The sequence below is a fragment of the Echinops telfairi genome, unplaced genomic scaffold, assembly GCF_000313985.2.
Source record: "Echinops telfairi isolate 266 unplaced genomic scaffold, ASM31398v2 ScPeMD7_14;HRSCAF=57, whole genome shotgun sequence".
Lineage (NCBI taxonomy): Eukaryota > Metazoa > Chordata > Mammalia > Afrosoricida > Tenrecidae > Echinops > Echinops telfairi.
In genome coordinates, this window is record NW_022103911.1 from 43,066 (window position 1) to 63,470 (window position 20,405).

The 20,405-nt window shown below is 36.0% G+C and overlaps 1 protein-coding gene across 3 annotated transcripts in view; it reads left to right on the plus strand.

Annotated features, from left to right (window-relative positions):
- The window catches only part of KIAA1109 (KIAA1109 ortholog), a 195,776-nt gene that overhangs the window by 26,722 nt on the left and 148,649 nt on the right, over positions 1-20,405 (plus strand). For all 3 annotated transcript variants that reach the window (XM_045287399.1, XM_045287398.1, XM_004711839.2), the window contains exons 12-20: positions 1,302-1,393; positions 2,819-2,936; positions 8,520-8,675; positions 8,939-9,036; positions 10,275-10,453; positions 10,607-10,713; positions 11,738-11,946; positions 12,399-12,626; positions 14,236-14,373. In XM_045287399.1, coding sequence (XP_045143334.1) covers positions 1,302-1,393; positions 2,819-2,936; positions 8,520-8,675; positions 8,939-9,036; positions 10,275-10,453; positions 10,607-10,713; positions 11,738-11,946; positions 12,399-12,626; positions 14,236-14,373 — 1,325 coding nt within the window. The remainder of the gene's footprint in view (positions 1-1,301; positions 1,394-2,818; positions 2,937-8,519; positions 8,676-8,938; positions 9,037-10,274; positions 10,454-10,606; positions 10,714-11,737; positions 11,947-12,398; positions 12,627-14,235; positions 14,374-20,405) is intronic.

Sequence of the window (20,405 nt, forward strand, 5' to 3'; positions counted from 1 at the left end):
GGGTCTTAAAGGCTTGAAGGTAAACAAGCAGCCATCTAGCTCAGAAGCAACAAAGCCCACATGGAAGAAGCACACCAGCCTGTGCGATTATGAGGTGTCGAAGGGATCAGGTATCAGGCATTATCAGTACAAACAATCTTATCATAATGAATGAGGCAGGGAGTGCGGAGTGAGACCCAGGCAGAGGGAGTTAACCAGCTTTTTTAGTTTGCGTAAGAGATACCTGTGGGGTTTGCCTCCTTAGATGATCAAGTGAAAAAGTGAGACTAGCCTGGTATACCATCTTCTCCCTTACCTTGACACTATTTTAGTGAAGGACTGAAGACCATTTTTGCTGGTTTTAAAGTAAAAATATTAAGCCTTAAAGCAGTTTCTTGAAACTTTTAAGGACTGATTGGTTCAGAGTAAGCTGTTGGAAAGAAGCATCTTTTAGAACAGACTTCATATATGATGAGAGGGAAAGTCCTGGTTGCACACAGTCGAGACCGATTGACTTAATGAAATCCTTTTGTGTTGGTGAAATTGATGGTGTACATATGTATGTGATACACTGGAATAAAGACGTTACTTGATGGCTGAAGGGATCAGTATTTTCAGTATGCATCAATTTTAAATTTGAGGCAAGTACCGCAGAATACGTGTATAGGATTCTGGTTGTGGGACTGGGTGTTTAAAGAGTATCCAGTCATGGTTTACTAAGGTTAGGTACTTTTTAAGATGATTGACTGAACAGCCCTATGGAACATGTATTTACGTTTCTGACTAGAAAATTATATGAAATCAAGAAAATATATTTAAATCTTTGTTTTCAGAGATGTAGGTGTGTGTAAGAAAATGTTCAGTGAAGGATACATGTTGAATTAATAGTAAAATAATGACCATTGCATTGGTAATGTTCACAGGAAGGCACCCATTAGGAAATAAGGATATGTAATGCTTCAATTTTTTTTTTTTTGGCTCGCAATAGGGCTATATTGTGAAGAGGTTGATTTTTTTTTCCAATTCAAAACTATAAAAATATTCTGTAAGTCATATTTTTCAGCTACTTAAGACAGTGCTTATATATTCTCTTTTCCCACTTTCTCAAAGGTAGATACTTGCGTCATTTTCAGGTACAGCTTATGCAATAGCAAACATTAGCTGGATATGGAATAGCATGTTGTTTCCTATCATTGGAGTGTCTTGAACTGATGAACAGTTTTCAGGATTGCATCTTTGGGTAGTAGTAGGAATTAGTTACGTTTTAAAGCTTTTTAGTCATATACATTAATTTTAGGTCCTAATTTTTATATTTTTATTAGGATATACCCCTGCAATTAAAGGACAACTCCTACATGTTGATGCTACTTCTAGCATGCAGTACCGGACCCTCTTAGAAGCCGAAATGTTAGCAGTAAGTTTCAAGTATATTGTGTATATGTGCATTCACGCACAAAATACAGACTTGCTTTTAACTTTTATATATAAAATGTATATGTGCTGAAGTTATTCAGTGGTTCATCTTCTTACTCAAGAACTAGTCTGTACTCTTGGTCCTAACATTTTTACTTAACATTTGGTTTGTAGTTCCATATCAGTGCGAGCTACCCCTAATATGGGCCATGCCACAGCCATAGCAAGGCGATGCACTTGTTACTTCCTCTGCTGCTCTGTTTCTAGTTGGGGATAGGAATAAAAGGCAACAATACATGGTTCTTTGGTCTTTAAAAATGTGAAAGTTGTTAGGCTACTACTTTTGACTTTATTATATGGGGGGAATAAATCTCTCCTAAATAGTTATAAGATACTTTTTTTACCATATATTTTCTAGCCCTGTTTGTTTCATTTTGGAGTGCTTAAATAATGTAACTCATTGTGCTTTTAAGACAAAAATGAAAACAAATTATTGATACTCTGGTTTACTCCATAATAGGAAAAATAAGCACAATGCAAAGACTTGTGATTAAAACAACAGATTGGCGACTTATTAATCAGACAGTTGCATTTTTTCAGTGACAACAAAAATAACTGCCACTATATAGAGTGATTCAGATTCAGAGAAGATTGTTTTATATAAGGTTGTAAAAAGTACTTTTATCTCAACAGGTTCTGATGTAAATATATGTATATATGTATGTAAATGGAGAGGAAATTTACAGAGTTCTAAGAATACATGTATTAAACTGGACTATTCAGCATTTTAATGAATTTCTGAGGCATGACTGGAATTCCCGGGAAGGAGGCTTTGGGCTTTGCCTTTGCAGAAAAGCCACGCTTTGGCAAGTGGAATATTCCACAGAGCACCATGTCAGGTCTCTTAATGGCTGTGCTGTCAACTGGAAATCCCAGGATGCACTGGTGCCCAGACTGTTTTTGTGACAGGATTTGTTTTACTCCCTCCTCTCTTATCCTGAGCCTCTCACTTAACTGGGAAGAATCAGGGATTCAGCTGTTTATTCCATTAAATTATTTGGAGAGCATTTTCTAAGCTGTAGCATGATAACTGTAATTAGCATCACTAACTTGTAAACTTAAAAATTCTTGAATTGGCAAATCTGTTTGTTACATACATAAAAATTGTGGGTTTTTTATACAACAATAAAATTAAGCTGTAGCCTAGTTTGTCTTTTTCTTTTCTTTCTTTTTGTTAAACCAGATTGTGACTTATTAGTTCAAGGAAGCTGGATTTAATCACAGGTACTTTCGGCCCCAGCACATATTTAAAAGTTCAAAGAGACCTTCTTCTGCTCAGTTCTATAGTAAAATAAGTTTTAATTACTCAACAGGGTGTGTGACTTGACACTAGCCACGTTTTAAGTTCTGACATTTTTACTTGTAGTTTCACATCAATGCCAGCTACCCCCGGACGTGGAACATGCCACAGTCATGGCAGTGTGAACTGGAGGTGTATAAAGCCACTTACCATTTCATCTTTGCACAGAAGAACTTTTTTACAGGTAATTTACTAGTGGAATACTATGAAAATTATTGAAATTAAAATTAATCATAGTATTTGTTTATTTCAGTAATTTTTATTTTAAATTTAACAGGAATATGTTAACACTATACTTTCTTATTTTTCAACTTCTTATGGAGACAAGAATATCAATGAGAAAACTAAAATATAGCCATTCTGTGCTCTGGTCTAATGCACACAAGAAAAATGTGAATCAAAATTGAGCTTAGAAGAAAAATTGCTCACTCTGGTGCTTTTTGTCAGTCTACTGGGAGATAGAATAGAAAGGTGAACCAGTCTTTCTACTGCTTCCAGGAGTAACCTACAGCATACTGTCATTTTATTGTCTTAATCATTATAAACCATAAACAGTATACAGGTATGTACTGTATAATGTCTGTTTAGGCAATATCTGGTTGCATACAAGTTCACAAGACAGGGATGAGTGTATGCTTGGATGAGTACTGGAGAGTAAAGCATTAATTTTGAGGCATTGTGCATGCAGCTTGGCAGCCGGTCCCAGCTGCTGCTGCTGTGGGCACTGCCACCCAGTTTCAGATGTCAGCTTGATAACCTTGAGGCTCTGGACACCATTATACAGCCAGTGTAGCTTGTGTGGGGGTTGCTTTGTTAGATGTGTCGCAAACAGATATACTGTATCTAATAGGGTGTTCATACCAGTCTACGTCATATAACATCCTGTTTCACAAGTGATGCATACCTACACTAAAATAGCCAAATATTTTTGTACTTGAAACCCCTACTTACTGCTTCGGTAGCAGGGTTAATTACTGGTGCTATCGCTAGTTGGAAAAATTCTTTACTTTTTGTAGCATATTATGAATATCGGAGTGTGTATAGTCTTTGTGAGTATCACAAGTAATGGTTACTACACAAAACGAAAAGAACAACTGTCATCTAATTGATTCTAACTTATAGTGACTGAATATAAAATAAGTAATATTTATTGAGTCTTAATTTTAAAAATTTAGTCAGAGTTGGTCCAATTTGCTGGAGTCAATATTACTTCAGCGAAATCTTTAAAGTAGTCAACCTAATCTTTGTTTTATGCATTTGTCCATCCATGTGTGTTGCGATTATTTATTAAGCATTTGTTCTATACTGAACACTCTTAGATATTTGGAGGGTATAGTGATGAATAAAACATACAAAGAGCTTCAAAAAGCTAGTGGACAGTTGCATTATCTTTTACTGTAGTCTTTCTACACATGCTCTCTATTTAGTCCTGCCTTGATGTTATTTACTAGCAGTATGACATTTGCCAAGTTACAGAAGTTTATGCAGCAACTTCCTTGTTTGTGAAATAGGGATAATTTAAACCCTACATTTGCCATCGCAAGAGTTAGAGCCTGTATAATGTCATTACTACAATTTATTTAGTCTGGTTTCTTTTTTTTTTGCATTGTTTTCTGATTTGGCTGGAAATTTTATTTGGGGTATCTGAGCTTCTGTAGTCTTCGAGTTATAGAATACTTGCCCAAAGTTTGATTGGGGATCCCTGTAGAAATTTTGGTAGAGCTTCTAGCAAGGGTAACTTTTGTGAGTGAAGTAGAACACTAAATTAGCAGTTCCCGGTTCAACTTAACTGTCAGACTTATAAAAATATATATAGCTAAAATTTAGAGAGTTTACTATGCATCTGACATTGTTTGAAGCAATTTGTACACATTAAATCTTTGACTCCTCACAGTAACTCTTTGAGATTAGCGTATTATGCCACCTACATTTTACAGATGAAAAAATGAGTTGCACAGAGTCAGGGTCACATGACAAGTGAATTGGTTCAGCCAAAATTTAACCCCAGGTAGTCTGGCTTGGGTCTGCTATGTAGCCTCTCACCCTGTAACCCAGGCATTGTAAATTCTTAACTTCATGAATCTTCAAAATAGATTCCTATATTCACACTTTTAATTCTTGACATTATTTTTCCTTCAGACATTTTATATCCTCAGACTACCAACACTAAGAGTAGCTATTGTGGAAGTATAAATTCTTCATAATTTAAGCCATTTTGTTTTGTAGTAACATTTCATTTAGACTGAGAATTGCCTTAGTCACTTTTAAGTAGTCAAGTGCACACTTCCTAAATCATAATTGTGTTTACCCTTACTGTTTTTATCTAATTATGTATCTTTCTGAGTATACTTAGTGACATTAACTTGTTTTGGTTAATAATTATTTTTCCTAAAAATTCTTATATTCATTTAAAAAATACAAAAAGATACAGAAATAAAAGTAATTATCATTTAAGTTCTCACATCCCAGATTTGAGTTATTATATTTGATCATATTCTGCTTTTTAATGACATACAGCACAATACTAATGAATGACCCTTTTAATAGATTCTTTAAAAAAGGATGAGCATTTGAAAGTAATATTAATGTAGCTTATGAGTGATCACACTGTCTTTGAATTGCTGTTCTTAGTGTCATATTTCTCCAGTGGAGAATTCAGCAGTCATGAAATTTTCTTTGTTGTGTGAGAGAATGCCTAATGTTTCTCAGTAGCTGTGTTCATGCCAATTACTAGTGAGATGACATTATTTTAAAGAGATTTCACTGTAGGAAAAAGATAGCCTTATGATCGATACAATAAAAAGCCCCAGGAGTGAAAGATGTAAAACATAGTCAGAAGCTAAATTCTCTTCTGGGAATAATGATATTGATTTAGATTTAGTCGATAGGGAGGAGAAGAAAACAATTTAATATCACAGCAAAGCTCCAGTATTAATTGCTGTATATTTTATAGTCTTTGCTTTACCATTTAATTATAAAGTGAGTTGTTGTGAGTTTTCATATTATTTAAGTTACCATCTTAATAACTTTTTACTTTGCTGACTAAATGAGTAAAACAGTCATCAAGAAAATGCTTCTTTTTATTCATATTATTTGATAGGATCTAGTAATAAGAGCAGTTTTTTTCTAAAGAGAAATATATAATAGAAATGCTTTGTGAGGCTCTTAATAGTATTTTGTCACCATAGTTTTTAATAATCATCAGTAAAGATATTTTGGGCTCTGGCAGGAAGACTATTTTACATTAAATGATGTTAAAATTTCAAATACGTTATTGAAGAAAAAACAAATAAGCTTTCTTGAAATAAAAATTAGCTTATCACTTAATAACTTACATAAATAACAAAAGATATTAAGCTCTTAAAATGTTCTTTGAAAATTATGCAGTCATTTAATTAAGATTTACATAGTATTTTGCTGTTTACAAAGTTTGTCCACGTATAGTAGCTTCACAGTGACTCCAAAAAGGCTTAGGCATGTATCTGTCCCTGTGCTGGCTGTGAGGAAACTGAGTCACAGAAGCAGCCAGTGAGTTAAATAGACCTGTGTTGCTAGTAGCATGAGATGTTGGAGAACATGCAGATGAACCACGAGGCTGTCTGTTCCTGTAAAGATTGACAGTCTCGACACCTTTGGGAGCAGTTTTGCTCTCTCTTCTTGGGTTGCTATGAGTTGAAATTGACCAGATAGATAGATCGATAGATGGATGAGAGAGAGAGATTTCATTCAGCATTATATTTCAAGGATCTAGCGCAGAACCTGGCATACAGTGGGCACTCAGATATTCTCTTAATGAAATGTATTCACCCATACATGTAATTTAGAAGTGCAGTTAAACTAAGGTACACTTTTTCAGTTAACAGAACCGAAAAAGAGAGAAAAGTACAATACATAAGAGTAGGTTTTTAAGCACACATTTTTTTTAGTGGGAGTGTAGATGGAATCAATTTTTTTTGGAAAGGAATTCTAAAATATACAATAGCCTTTAAAAAAATTTTTAAATTTTGACCCAGAATTTCTACTCCAGAATCTGTGATACATAGTAATTCTCAATCTGTAAAATATATTACACAAAAAATACATGATAGGCTTACATATGACTCACAAATTTGAAAAGTATGTAAGTCTAAATAAATCTGACATCTCTTTAGTGAATTACAATGCAAGAGTACGTAAGCGTGAGATAACATGAAAATTATATGAGACATAGCACATCATAGAAAAAATAGACATAGAGGAAAGTGTAAAAATTTGCATGAAAATTACCTAGAAATAGATTTGTCCAGAGTATTAGGTATTTGGATAGTTGAATGTCAGATGATTTCTTGAGACCCTTTCCAAATTTTATTTACAATTTTTAAGACATTCACCTCAAAACCACTTATCCATACGCCTATTTCTTTTTGTCTTGGTTTCACTTAAATGCATGATTTGTTAAATGAAGACAATAAGCAAATATCTACCCTGTTACTTTTAACAGAAATTCATCAACTCCCCCCACCTTTTAAATTTATAAATACAAGTATCAAAACAACCCTGAACATATTTTTGAAACTAATAGTAGTCAGCACCCACACTGCTTCAAAAATTTAACACAATTGTAACAATATTCATTGTACTTACTACTTTAAACAATTTTAGCTGCAGCTCTTTCATTAAGCGAGATGGATAAAGCATGCCCTTGTTGGTTTCCTCTTGCAGATTGGTTTTCAAAAACATGAGTATTTCCTTTCACAGCCACCTGACACTTCTCCAGCAAGCTTTCATCTTGTACACCTGAATGGTTTTCAGTACTCCAGGTTTATGCTTAAGTGACAGTACTTTGATAAGGGAAAAGTGCGGCATTTTACCTCTGGTGGCTTGAAAACACAAGGGGTGTACATATATTAATTAAACACAATATGTACATATACAAATGTCCAGGTCATGTTTACCAGGTGGAATTCTTTAACTTAATTAATGTGTGGGTGTTTTGCATTGTGATACGGAATCAAGAAATTAACATGAGTAGAAGGTTGTTGATTTAAGACAAGTTTGAGATCTAAAATTAATTGTTGAGTATTTGTCCTTCTGGTGGCTGTGTAAGTTTCATATTTTCTTTGGACACCTTAGCTCTTGAAGTACTTTAATGTTGTAGGAATTTTGCCATTTTGCTAATGATACTCATATACTGCATGCATCCACCATTCCACTGGACCTTTTTATTCCACTTATACTAACTTTTGTTACAAATCTAATGATGGGGGTGCTTCTGGATATTTAGGTCCACAGTCTACCTTCAGGCTCTATGATCTGTTTTCATAATTTGTCCTCAGTGGCCTAATAATTGTGCCTGTCCACCAGGGAAGTGTCTTCCCTTCATCATGTTCCAGGCCCCAGCTAACTATATCCTCACCTACTCTTTCTGTGCTTCAAGTTCTTCCAACAAAGCGAAAATTACGAGAAACTTTAACTCTTGTGGAGCCACCATCTTCTCCTGCAGCCTGACCCAGCCCCAGATGATTTCTTTTAATTTTATAAAATTTTGTTAGAGATATGTTTGCCTAATATATACTGTTTTTCTCATTTAGAATTGTGATTAGTAAATAAACATCTATTTATTGCCTTATCATTTAGTCCCTTTTTAAATCGTCTTGTAAATATTTCAGTATACAAATTTCTTTTAGTTAGAAAAGAAAAATTCATTTTTAACTGCTATTAGAACCTTTGTTTTGTCTAACAGATTTCAATTAATTTTACTCTCTATCTCATACCTCAATGAATTTAGATTTAATTCAAGACTGGTCTAGTGACAGTGCTCCAGACATATTTTCATTTGTCCCCTATACATGGAGTTTTAAGATCATGTTTCATCAGTTTGAAATGATTTGGGCTGCTAATCAACACAATTGGATTGATTGTTCCACCAAACAACAGGAGAATGGTAAGAAATTATAAGTAGTATTCTGATTAAGAAAAATGCCAATCAGAAAGTTAGTAATGGCATAATAATATCTATTAATGGTATTAATATCTATCAGATATTAAAATCTATTTTCCCTCCATTATCTTGTAAGACACTCAAAGGAACATTTCAGAGTTATTTTGGAGTAAGGGTATTGTCTTTTTAAGTGTGCATTAAGACCACTTTAAATGAATTTATTGAAATTAAAGTGAATTTTCTTTTCCTTTTGCTTTATTTTGTAGTTTATCTGGCAGCCTGTGGAGAAACACTGAACATTGATTTCTCTTTGCCTTTTACGGACTTTGTGCCAGCCACATGCAACACCAAGTTTTCTCTGAGAGTATGTACAATTAAGTGCATGTTTATTTCGTAAGGTTTCTTCATAAATTTCATTTGCTAAAGCTCTTCAGTGTCCACCCCGCAGAATCTGAGTTGCATCAGTTTTCCGCCATTCACTCAGCCTCGGAGAGTTGGTGCTGTGTCCGTTTTGTAGTTCACTGCTCCCGAGAAGTTTGTAACACCCCGCTTTCTCCCACCTCCTTCCTCAAAAATATTTTAATAAAAATCCCTGAATTAGTTATTTTCTTAGAGTTCATTTCCAACTACTGTGGCTAATCTGTACTTTCGCTTAAGAATTTTTTTTTTAGCTCAAATATTTGTTAGATTTCTGAAGATTTTCCTTCTGTATTTGATTCCTGATGACAACCACAGGTTCAAGAAAGAACCACAAGTACCTTTCTTCCCTTTATCTGAGCCAGCTTTCATAGCTTGTTTCTCCTAAATTTAGAATTTTGCAGAACACCTAATCTTAGATGTGGACAAGTAGTAGTTGTCCTCATTGTAGTGTGGTGATTACAATAATGTTAGCAGCAGACACGTCTCAAACAGTGTCCGGGTGTCAAACACTGAAATGCAGTAATTCATTTCCTTCTCAGGACATCTTTCTTTAGGTGGTGTTTATTTGCATCTAAAATTTAGAAAACCAAGGAGTAAAAGAGTGTATATAGCTTGTCTTGTAGTGAGTGAGGGCCAAATTGGAATTTGAACCCCAGCGATATAGCTGTAGAGGTGCACTCTTCTAACCATTGTATGTACTGCATGATAAGAACTGGACTTCCAGATGAACATCTCTATGGAAGAACTGAAACCAAATGAAGATCCTTAGTTGTGCTGACTGAGCATTATTCAGAGCCACTTGAGTGAGGAAACAAAGTCTTACTATAATCAGAGGACACAATCATATTTTGAAAATGAATAATATAAAAAAGCCATAACACTCCCACTTCAGCTTATATTGGTTAGGAGAATTTTAATTTTTATTGAAGTATGTCTTTTTCATTTTCACTATTAGATGGAAACTGCTATTTCTTTTTTGCCTTTTTCTTCTTTGATCAATATTTAGTTTTGTCAGTGTGAAATAGTTTTGCAGATTTTTACCTGTTAATAATATAAAATCTTAATTTGAAAGTTTTATTTTATGTCAAGTTTTCAAGATTGTTGTAGTATTTGAATATAAGTAATACCCTAACATTTATGTACTAATTTTATAACTTCTGTGTATTAACAATTATTTTTTAGGGGGAAGATGTTGATCTTCATTTGTTCTTACCAGATTGCCACCCCAGTAAATATTCATTATTTATGTTGGTAAAGAATTGCCACCCAAATAAACTGACTCAGGATACTGGCATTCCTGCTGAATGTCAAAGTGGCCAAAAAACAGTTAAACCCAAGTGGCGGAATGTTACTCAAGAAAAGTGAGTCACATAAAATTAATGACCTAAGCATTTGTATTTATAGGGAGGTATTATTTTTGTTTTGAAGAATAATAATACTACAAGATTATCCATAACTGATGTATCTACAAATAAGGAACAAAAACTAGAACCTTTGTTTTTTACTCTTAAAAGGGCTGGTTGGGTTGAGTGCTGGACTGTCCCAAGTGTGATGTTGACAATTGATTATACCTGGCATCCCATTTATCCACAAAAAGCAGATGAACAGTTAAAGCAATCATGTAAGTATTTTTATATAATATGTTTCTTGGGACAGTGGGTGGTGTGATTGATAATTATCTGACATAATGTGCTTCTAATCTTAGAAAGATTCTGTTATAACTAACCGTGATTTTGTATTTAACAACAACCACAAGCACAATCAATTCCAAACCGCTCCTTAGAACTGTTCCTTTAGAGTTTCTGAGACTGTGAATCTTTAACTGGAGCAGACAGCCTCATCCCCGACTCTTGGTTAGCACTTCAGTGCCTTACATATTCACCATGTGTCAAATATGAGGCCACCCAGCGTTTCAGTTTACATCGTCTCAATCTGTATGATAACTGTAGGAAGTGGATTTTGTTTTTGTTATTGTTAGCCTAATTTTAGAATTAACAAAATATATTCAGAGAAGGTAAGTGATTTTCTCAAGGTCTGCTATGCTAGAAGGATCAGAACTGCAATGCAAATCAAGGATCGAGGGACTTTAGTGTTGAATGTTGTGAAATACTAGTTTCTTTAATGAACTAAAAAAATATTATGCAATTTAGAGTGGCTTCAAAGAAATTTTACCTGGATTAAAATGGAACTAAAGTCAATTAAATTACTGAGTTTAATTTCAAGTGATAGTTTTTTTATTTGCATATAATGTGGCTTTATAATATCACATTGTATTTGAGTAGCTCTTTATCTAAAGACATCTTTGGAGTTTAGTGCTCAAGTATAGTAAAGGCTTATATGTGATCTAGATTTATACTGCGGGGACTCCATGAAACTGTTACTTCTGTTAACTTTTCATTGATTGTACAGCCTGATTTAAGATACTTTTCTACATATTACAATAAAATATTTTTATTTTCTTTCCTAATTATTAATCTTTTAAGCCAGTTTTCATTATATACTGTATATATAGCATCTGCATCAGTTACTTTCATATTTGGAAGTAGTTCTTAGTGCGCATTCCCTTGAATAAATTCTAATAGTTGTTTTTTCCTTTCGTCCAAATACCATTGACCTTTTTTTTTATTCCTTTCAACTTTTTCCAGTGTCAGAAATGGAAGAATCAATGCTGTCTGTACTAAGACCATCCCAGAAAACTACAGAAAGAGCTATTTCTTCTCCTTCTACTTCTTCACGCCCACCTATTGACCCCTCAGAACTTCCACCTGATAAACTCCATGTAGAAATGGAACTTTCCCCAGATTCCCAGATAACTCTCTATGGACCTCTGCTAAATGCCTTTCTGTGTATAAAGGTATAATTTTTTAAAATATTGATTTTTAAACATTGATAAAACATTTAAAATCAAATTGAAGGTTGAAAGTATTTGAGTTAGTGAGTTGTAGGATTTATTAAATTATTGAGACTTTATTATTTAGTTACTGGACTTGGAATGATAGACTCAGTTACAAAATTATTTACTATAAAGAGTAGACCATTCAATTTAGTTCAATTTTATTGATTGGTTAGTGTGTGCTAAGAATAGTACTTATGCAATAGAGACGACATACATATTTTCAAGGACTGTGTTTTAGATAGACAAATTTAGTGCATTCTAATGGATGTGGCAGTAAATGTACATGAGCGTCATGTCATCTGAGGATAATTGGTTCTAGGAAATGAATCCAACAACATTTTATGATTAATAATGAACAAATCTTGTTCTTCAAAATTCAATTGATGGCAATTTATTACTAATTTTTATAGGAAAATTACTTTGGGGAAGATGACATGTATATGGATTTTGAAGAGGTTGTTTCTAGTCCTGTTCTGTCCTTGTCAACGTCATCCAGCTCTGGGTGGACTGCTGTTGGAATGGAGAATGACAGACAGGAAAATCAAAGTCCATCCAAGGCTATTCATCCACTTTCTTTGCGTCCCTGGGATATTACTGTTCTTGTTAATTTATACAAAGTTCACGGGAGACTTCCTGTTGTAAGTATTTAAGTGTCCTGATAGAATATATTATGAAATATATGTAGTATAGAAAAATGTATTTGTGTGTGTATATATTCACTTATAAATAATTACATACTGAGACTTCTAAATTTAATGTTTTAAAGCTTCCATAAAGCTAACATTAATTTTAAAATATGGTTACTTGATTGTTCTTTGCACTCTAACGCCTGAATTTTTAATTTCAGAAAAAAATTTTGTTTTTATTCTTTACTTTCATAGTTGTCTATATATAATGTATACATTTAATTAAATGTCACAAAAATGTCGTGCTCGGCATTATAGGGACAATTTAGTTTTTTCACTCTAATTCTTTGCAAGTTTGGAACATTCTGTCATGACATTGAATTGCTGGATTTGTAATTAACCAGGTAGATAATCTCTAATTTTAATTTTCTTAGCCTTTATATCTAGTAGACCCTAGACAAGTTTGGGGTCTTGTGGTAGACCTGTGAGAAAAATACAGTTTCAGGAGGTTGACCCTGGAGGTTGCATTGCGTCAGGCAAAGTGTCCTCATTTCACTCCAAGGATTCTGCATTTTGGGCTGGTTTGGTAGGAGATCTTAATGCCTTAAAGGCCCAGGCACTTTTGAGCCAGGCTAGTTAGGCAGGGTGTGGCTCTAGATCAGTGGTTCACAAACTGCAGCTTGTAAGCCATATGCAGCTATCTTGGTACATACATGTGACCATGAAGTACAATTGAAAAAAAATTTTTTTCCAATTGTTTTATTGGGGGCTTGTACAATTCTTATCACAATCCATACACCCATCCATTGTGTCAAACACATATGTACATTCGCTGCCCTCATCATTCTCAAAACATTTGCCTTCTACTCTAGCCCCTAATATCAGCTGCCCATTTCCCCCCTCCATCCCCACTCCCCTCTCCCTCATGAACCCTCCATAATTCACAAATCATTATTGTTTTGTCATAAGTTACGCTGTCTGATGTCTCCCCCGCCCTCTTCTCTGCTGTCCATCCCCCAGGGAGGAGGCTATATGTAGATTCTTGTAATTGGTTCCCCCTTTCTACTCCATATTTCCTCCACCCTCCAGGCATCGCCCCTCTCCCACTGGTCCTGAAGGAGTCATCCGTCCTGGATTCCCTGTGTTTCCAGTTGCTATCAGTACCAATGTACATCCTCTGGTCTAGCCAGATTTGTAAGGTAGAATTGGGATCATGATAGTGTGTGTAGGGGGAAGCGTTCACGAACTAGAGGAAAAAAATTAAAGGATATTATTCAGATAATGGCGATTTCATGTATAAAAATGTATTTATGGTTCTCGAATAATCTCTACGTTATTGTGAGGGACAGGATTGGCTCCTCCATCTCAAAAGTTTGCCTACCCCTGTGCTGGATGATTGTGGTGCATACTGCTTGTCTTGTCATGAACCCAGGGCTGCACACTGGAGAAGTCACCCACTTCTGGTGCTCCAGGAAGTTGTCCTTATTGGCATACAGCATAGTTATTTTTGTCAGTAAGCACTATTTAAAAATCATAGTATATATATATCTAGTTTTTATTTTTCTGTATTTCATTGGTCACTTTTAAATATTTTGATTATGGTATTTTGTTTGACTTTTAGCATGGATCTACTGATGGTCCTGAGTGCCCTACTGCTTTCTTGGAAAGACTGTGCTTTGAAATGAAAAAAGGATTTAGGGAGACCATGCTACAACTTGTCCTATCACCTCTGAATGTGTTTGTCAGTGATAACTATCAGGTAATGTCAAAATGAGTTAATATAAAGATTTAGTGTTGATATTTATATGGCCAAAATAATGCACTAGCTTCTGTGTGTGCAACGTATAACTTTTTAAATTAGAGCCTTTACATTTGCCTGTTGCTCTGAATCCCATGGCATTCTCTGATTTTCCATGCACTCCACTTTCTGCTGGGTTCATACAACTCATAGATGATACAATTAGAGGTTTGAGTTAGTTAATTGTGCCAGCCTGGCCGATAATCACATGTGGGGCTGGTTGAAAGGCGGAGGGATAAATGGCTGGTGAAGCCTCGCCTTTCTACTTCTCGGGTCTCTTGTTTTGTAATGGTTGCACCAGGGTGCAGCTACATTAGCAGTTCCCTGCTTCAGCTTGCAAGATTGACTTCCTACAAGACATCACCAAGGAGAAGCTACACGAACCTATCCCGATGCAACCCTGGGTGCTGGAGCAGCTGTGTGGAGACCCCTGCTAGTGCTGAGATGCTTGTTCGTTCACGGACTCAGCTTTCCTCCTGCAGTCGGCATCATTGCCTCTGTTTTGTGAGGTGGAGGACTTTGTGGACTGGTGTTGGGTTAATGGGTTAATGTTGGACTTGTGGGCTTGGGCAGCATTGGGTTGGGATGTTTTTCGTGATGCACATTTTCTTTGCATAAAACTCTCTCTTATACATGAGTCACTGTGGATTTGTTTCTCCAAAGTACCTAGACTAATACAAGATTTAATTAGGAAGTTAATAGGTTGAGTATTGGGTAGTTCTTTTTAGTAGATTGACTTTGTGTATGCTTCTTGTAATGCAGCAGTTCTCAACCTGTGGGTCGTGAGCCCTATGGGGGTTGAATGATCCTTTCAAAGGGGTCATCCGATTCATAACAGTCTCAAAATTACAGTTATAATGTAGCAATAAAAATAATTTTATGGTTGGGGAGTCACCACACCATGACGAACTGTATTATAAAGGGTTGAGGCATCAGGAAGGTTGAGAACCACTGTTTTAATGCTTTCTGCATCTCATTCAATATTTTGCCTAGAGACTCTTTCAATATTGCAGTTTGAGGCTTAACTTTTCTCCTAAGGTCGTTCAGTTTAAAGCATGGTTCGTGCTTTCTTCCTTTTGGCTCTCTAACTCTTAAGTCTTTCCACATTGCATTATATTACTGTACTTTATCTTTTCGCAGTGCTTGTTAATATTTCTTTTCAGCTCTTTGACAGGATCATGTCATCCACAGCTACTCTATGATTGAAAGCAAGTTTCAGAGTGTGTTCAGACATCCGCTTTGATCTTTTCTTCCTTTTCGGTCTTTGTAAATGACTTTGTTTTCATCATGTGTGATGATCTTGATGTCATCCCACACTTATCAGGTCTTCGGTCATTAGTGTTCAGTGCATCAAGTCTCTTCTCAAAATTCAGGAGGCATGAACTAAAGGTTGTATTTTGGCTTTCGTGACTTTGTTTTAATTTTCTTCAGCTTCAACCTGAACTTACAGATGAGCAATTGACGGTTTGTTCCACAATTGGCCCCTGATCTGCTTATATCTTCTGATATTGCTTTTCTCCATTTTATCTTCCCACAGATATAGTCGCTTGATTTCTCTGTGTTTTATCAGGAGAAGTCTATATGTATAGTTGCCTTCCAATTTTCCTAGATTCATACTTAGTGCATTCGAAGTTACAATCATTAGTTGATGTTTGCAGCTGTTTCTTCTTTTGAACCGTGCCTCATCAACAAATGAAGGTTCTGAACCCTTGATCCCTGCAGACTTCACTCCACCTGCGTCTTTATGTTCTGCTCCACGTTGAGAAGGCAGCTCTTCCTCAGTCATATTTTGAGTGCCTTCTGACATGAGAGGCTCATCTTTTTGGACTATCTCTGACAATGCTCTGCTTCTATTCATTAGATTTTCAGTGACTCACAATGTTTCCATGCTATCCACAGTGGCTAATTCCTCTGTCGTTGGCTGCCTTTTCCTTCTCTGTAGTCTGTTATTAGTCTGGAAGCTCTGTTGAAAGATGTTCACTTTGACCTTGCTGATATGTAAAATACCAGTGATACAGCTTTTTGCATTGCAACAACACGCAAGCCACCACAGTATGAAAAGCTAACAGCATGGTTAGCATGCTGTATGCTCACAGTATGGCTAGCACGCTGTAATTCACCCCAAAGTCTAGGGTACTATATGTCCTCTTGAAATTTACTCATCTACTTAATGTGTGTATTTTTTATAGTGCAGGCATGATTATTCCTAATAAATCTTTATTCCTTTTTCTTTATATTAGGTAATTGTCTTTTGTGGTGGAAGGTTTACACTTTTAATATGTAAACTTACATATGAGCAACTTTTTTATAATGAATTTTCATAATGTGTGTGAACAAGTTGTACTTACCTTGTTAGTTATTTTGCAAATACACATACACAAAGACTACCATAGTAAAATTAGTTTGAGAGATAATATTAATATATGGAAAGCTCTGAGAAGTCTTGCTATGAAGAAGTCTGTCAATCAACAGCAACGATTCTATGAGTAAAGAAGTCAATTTGATGAGTGGAATATGTGGTGAACAAGATATAGTTAGCTTAATTATCCTGGGGTAAAGATATGAAGTTCATTAAAGTTAAAATAATTACACATATGCAAAGTGCTGTAGGTGTTGTCTAGGACACTTGCATATTGCTCTTGATTTCTAAATAGCCAGACCAGCATTAGAAAAAAGTGTGCCAATTCCTAATTGTGATCCCTCCAGGGATATTGCAGCCTTGCAGTTGGAGCCAGAACACACTAGAGGGTCCCAGAGTATTTGCACATGCAAAGCTGTGTTTATCACAACAAGAACCAGATGGCATACCAGAACAAATTTGTTCCATTTTTGAATGTCCTTGCAACTTGAGAAGGTTGTCAGGTAGTATATGTAGACTCTTCTGTGTGTACTCCACGTAGTACTGTGGGTGAGAGACTTATAACAAGGGAGGTCTACTTTGTGCTGGTCCCCCTGACTAGGCAGGGCTTCTTAGATGGTCTGTATACTTTAAGTTAAACATACTTCTACTTAGCACCATGGTTGAGGGACCAGGACGTCCCTTGCTTAGCCATTTTTATTTTCCAAAGCCTAGTTACCATGCTATATCACAAACACCAGACTTCAGAAAGTCTGGTGGAAGCCTCCTCATCCCCATTGCCATCCAGTCAGTGCTGACTCTTAGTGACCCTATGGGAAAAAGCGGTTGTGCCCATAGAACTGCCTCTGTACATTCCCAAGACTGTAACTGTGTATGTCAGTAGAAAGCCCCATCTTTCCTGCCTGGAGCAGTTGGTGGTTTCGAAGTATGGCTGCCTTTTTTCTATGACTTGTTGTCAAGGTGCTAAGTTAGGCTGCTCCAACTTATTTTTCTGTTTAAGTGTTGTCTGGCTGTTTCACATAACAATGCTCTGGGAGCTGGTAATGGACTGGAAGCAGAGAAAGCTTTTCTGAAAAATTATTCCTACATGGAGACCATAGGGCTCTGGTGCAATTCACTAATCAGACTGTCACATCTAAAAGAAATGCTTTGTGGATGAAACCATGTATTTGAAGGGCCAAAGTACATTGTGGCTATAACAGTACATGGGGGTGTGGGAAGAGACAAAAATGGAGCGATTAATGGAAACCAAACAAGGCAAGGTTTGGGGATGTATACGAGGGAGTATGCCACAAAAAATGAATTTTTTTTCAAAGTGATTTAAATTTACTTATACATTTGTCAAATCTGTGGTTCCATTCTTGGAAACATTTTTCAAACTCATCTGTTTGGATGACTGACAGCACCTCCATCATTTTTTTCTGCATCTCTTCTATGTCATCAAATCCTTGTCTTTTCATGTTCCTCTATATTCACGGAAACAAAAAGAAGTTGCACGGAGCGAGGTCAGGTTAGTAAGGTGTGTAGGGCAAGGAAGGCATGCTGGGGTTTTTTTTTGCCACTAACTGGCACGCTGAGATGGCTGAGTGAACAGGTGCGTTGTAGTTTCACAACCAGTCCACCTTGTGCTACAAATCGGGCCTTTTTGTCACACACTATTATGCAATCTTTTCAGAACCTCTAAATAGAAAGCTTGATTAACAGTCTGACTTGGTGGAACAAACTCCAACACTATGAGTACACATTTTCATCCAAATGGGAAGTTGACAGACATCCAAAACAATCAACATTTCCCCATTTTTGAAATGAGAAAACCACTTGTACACTTGAGTTTTTCCCACAGTGCTGTTCTTGTAAGCTGTGTTCGACATTACAACAGTTTCTGTCGAATTTTTCCTGAGCAAGAAACAAAATTTCACAGCTGCACGCTGTTTTCTTAAATCAGCCATCACACACACACACACACACATACACAAAACAAAACGAGGTTTGAGCAAAACTGCTTTTATGACAAAATTCACTGTGACCAGAGCGAACCTTCCCAGTTGATGCCACTGGGTGCACTAACTTGAGCGAGTTGCTGGATGCTCATTTAACAGGAAGAATGTGTTCTAAAATAAGCTCCACCCAGTGGAGCTCTTTCCCGTATTTTATTTTGGTATCCCCTTGTCTGTATGTTAAGGGCATTAGGTTTTAAATAGGAATGTGACATCATATTTCAACCCTTCAGATATCTGTGGTTGGTTGTAGCGTTTAGAGCAGAGAGATATAAAAATAAACATGGAGAGGAAAGTCAGGAGCATATTGCCAATTGTATGTCCTGGGAAGAAGTGATATTTGGCCCAAGATGATAGCAGTGGAAATAGAAGGAATTCAGTGCATTTGAGTGAGGTTGGACGATAGATTCAATACAGAGTGATGACTGATGTGTAGCACATTTTCAAACATATTTGATTCATTCTTTATCATAGTTCATTCTTTATAATTTGATTCAGTCTTTGAAAGAGGTGTTGTCATATAATACCTGTTTTGGGGCATATTTTTATCTCTCTGTAGAAATTTTCTCTTTGGAAGGTCTACTGCTTTTTAATGAGGAGTATATAAATATTCTCTAAGATAAAAAGTATTTATCCTTTACATGCAAGGAGGGTTCAGAGAGTTTGTGGAAAAATGAAATTAAAGAAAGTGAAAATTTCCATAAACCTCTTGAAGCCCTATTATCTCTACCAAAAAAAACCCAAATCCCCAAACTCATTGCCATTAAGTTGATTCTGACTCAGATCAACCCTATAGGACAGAGTGAAACTGGCCCTATGGGTTTCCGAGACTTGAGCTATGGGAATAGAAAGCCTCCTATTTCTTCTGCAGGGTGGCTTTTGAACCACTGATCTGTGGTTAGCAGCCCAATGGATAACCCAGTATGCCACCAGGGTTCATTCATACATTTATATTTCTTAAAATGTTTATGGAATTTGGCCTTTTCTCCCTAGTTCCTTATTTTGTGGTCTTAATGGTGTTTGTTTTTCCTTGTTAAGTTACTCTTTTAAATATTTTAATCTCATTATTTTTAGCTCACAAAAAGTGTGTTCTCTTATATTCCTTGTTAGTTTACTAATTTCTTTTTATTTATAGGGACAGTTACTAATTGGGAAGATCTGCGTACTATTCCTGACTCAGCTATGTTGCTTTGTAGTTGGGTTCTTATAGGTGCTAGAAAAGAGCTTGACTCGAGGGTGGGTGGAGAGGGGAACCGATCACAGGGATCCACATATGACCTCCTCCCTGGGGACGGACCACAGAAAAGTGGGGGAAGGGAGACGTCAGACAGGGCAAGATATGACAAAATAAAATTTGTAAATTATCAAGTGTTCATGAGGGAAGGGGGAACAGGGAGGGAGCGGGAAAAATGAAGAGCTGATGCCAGGGGCTTGGGTGGAGAGGAAATGTTTTGAGAATGATGAGGGCAATGAATGCACAAATGTGCTTTACACAATTGATGTACATATGGATTATGATAAGAGTTGTATGAGCCCCGATAAAATGATTTAAAAAAGAAAGAAACTTGACTCAAACTACTTTTATGGGTCCAAGGTTGTGTTAGGAGCTGTGGATTCTGAAACTTTATTTTCCAGAG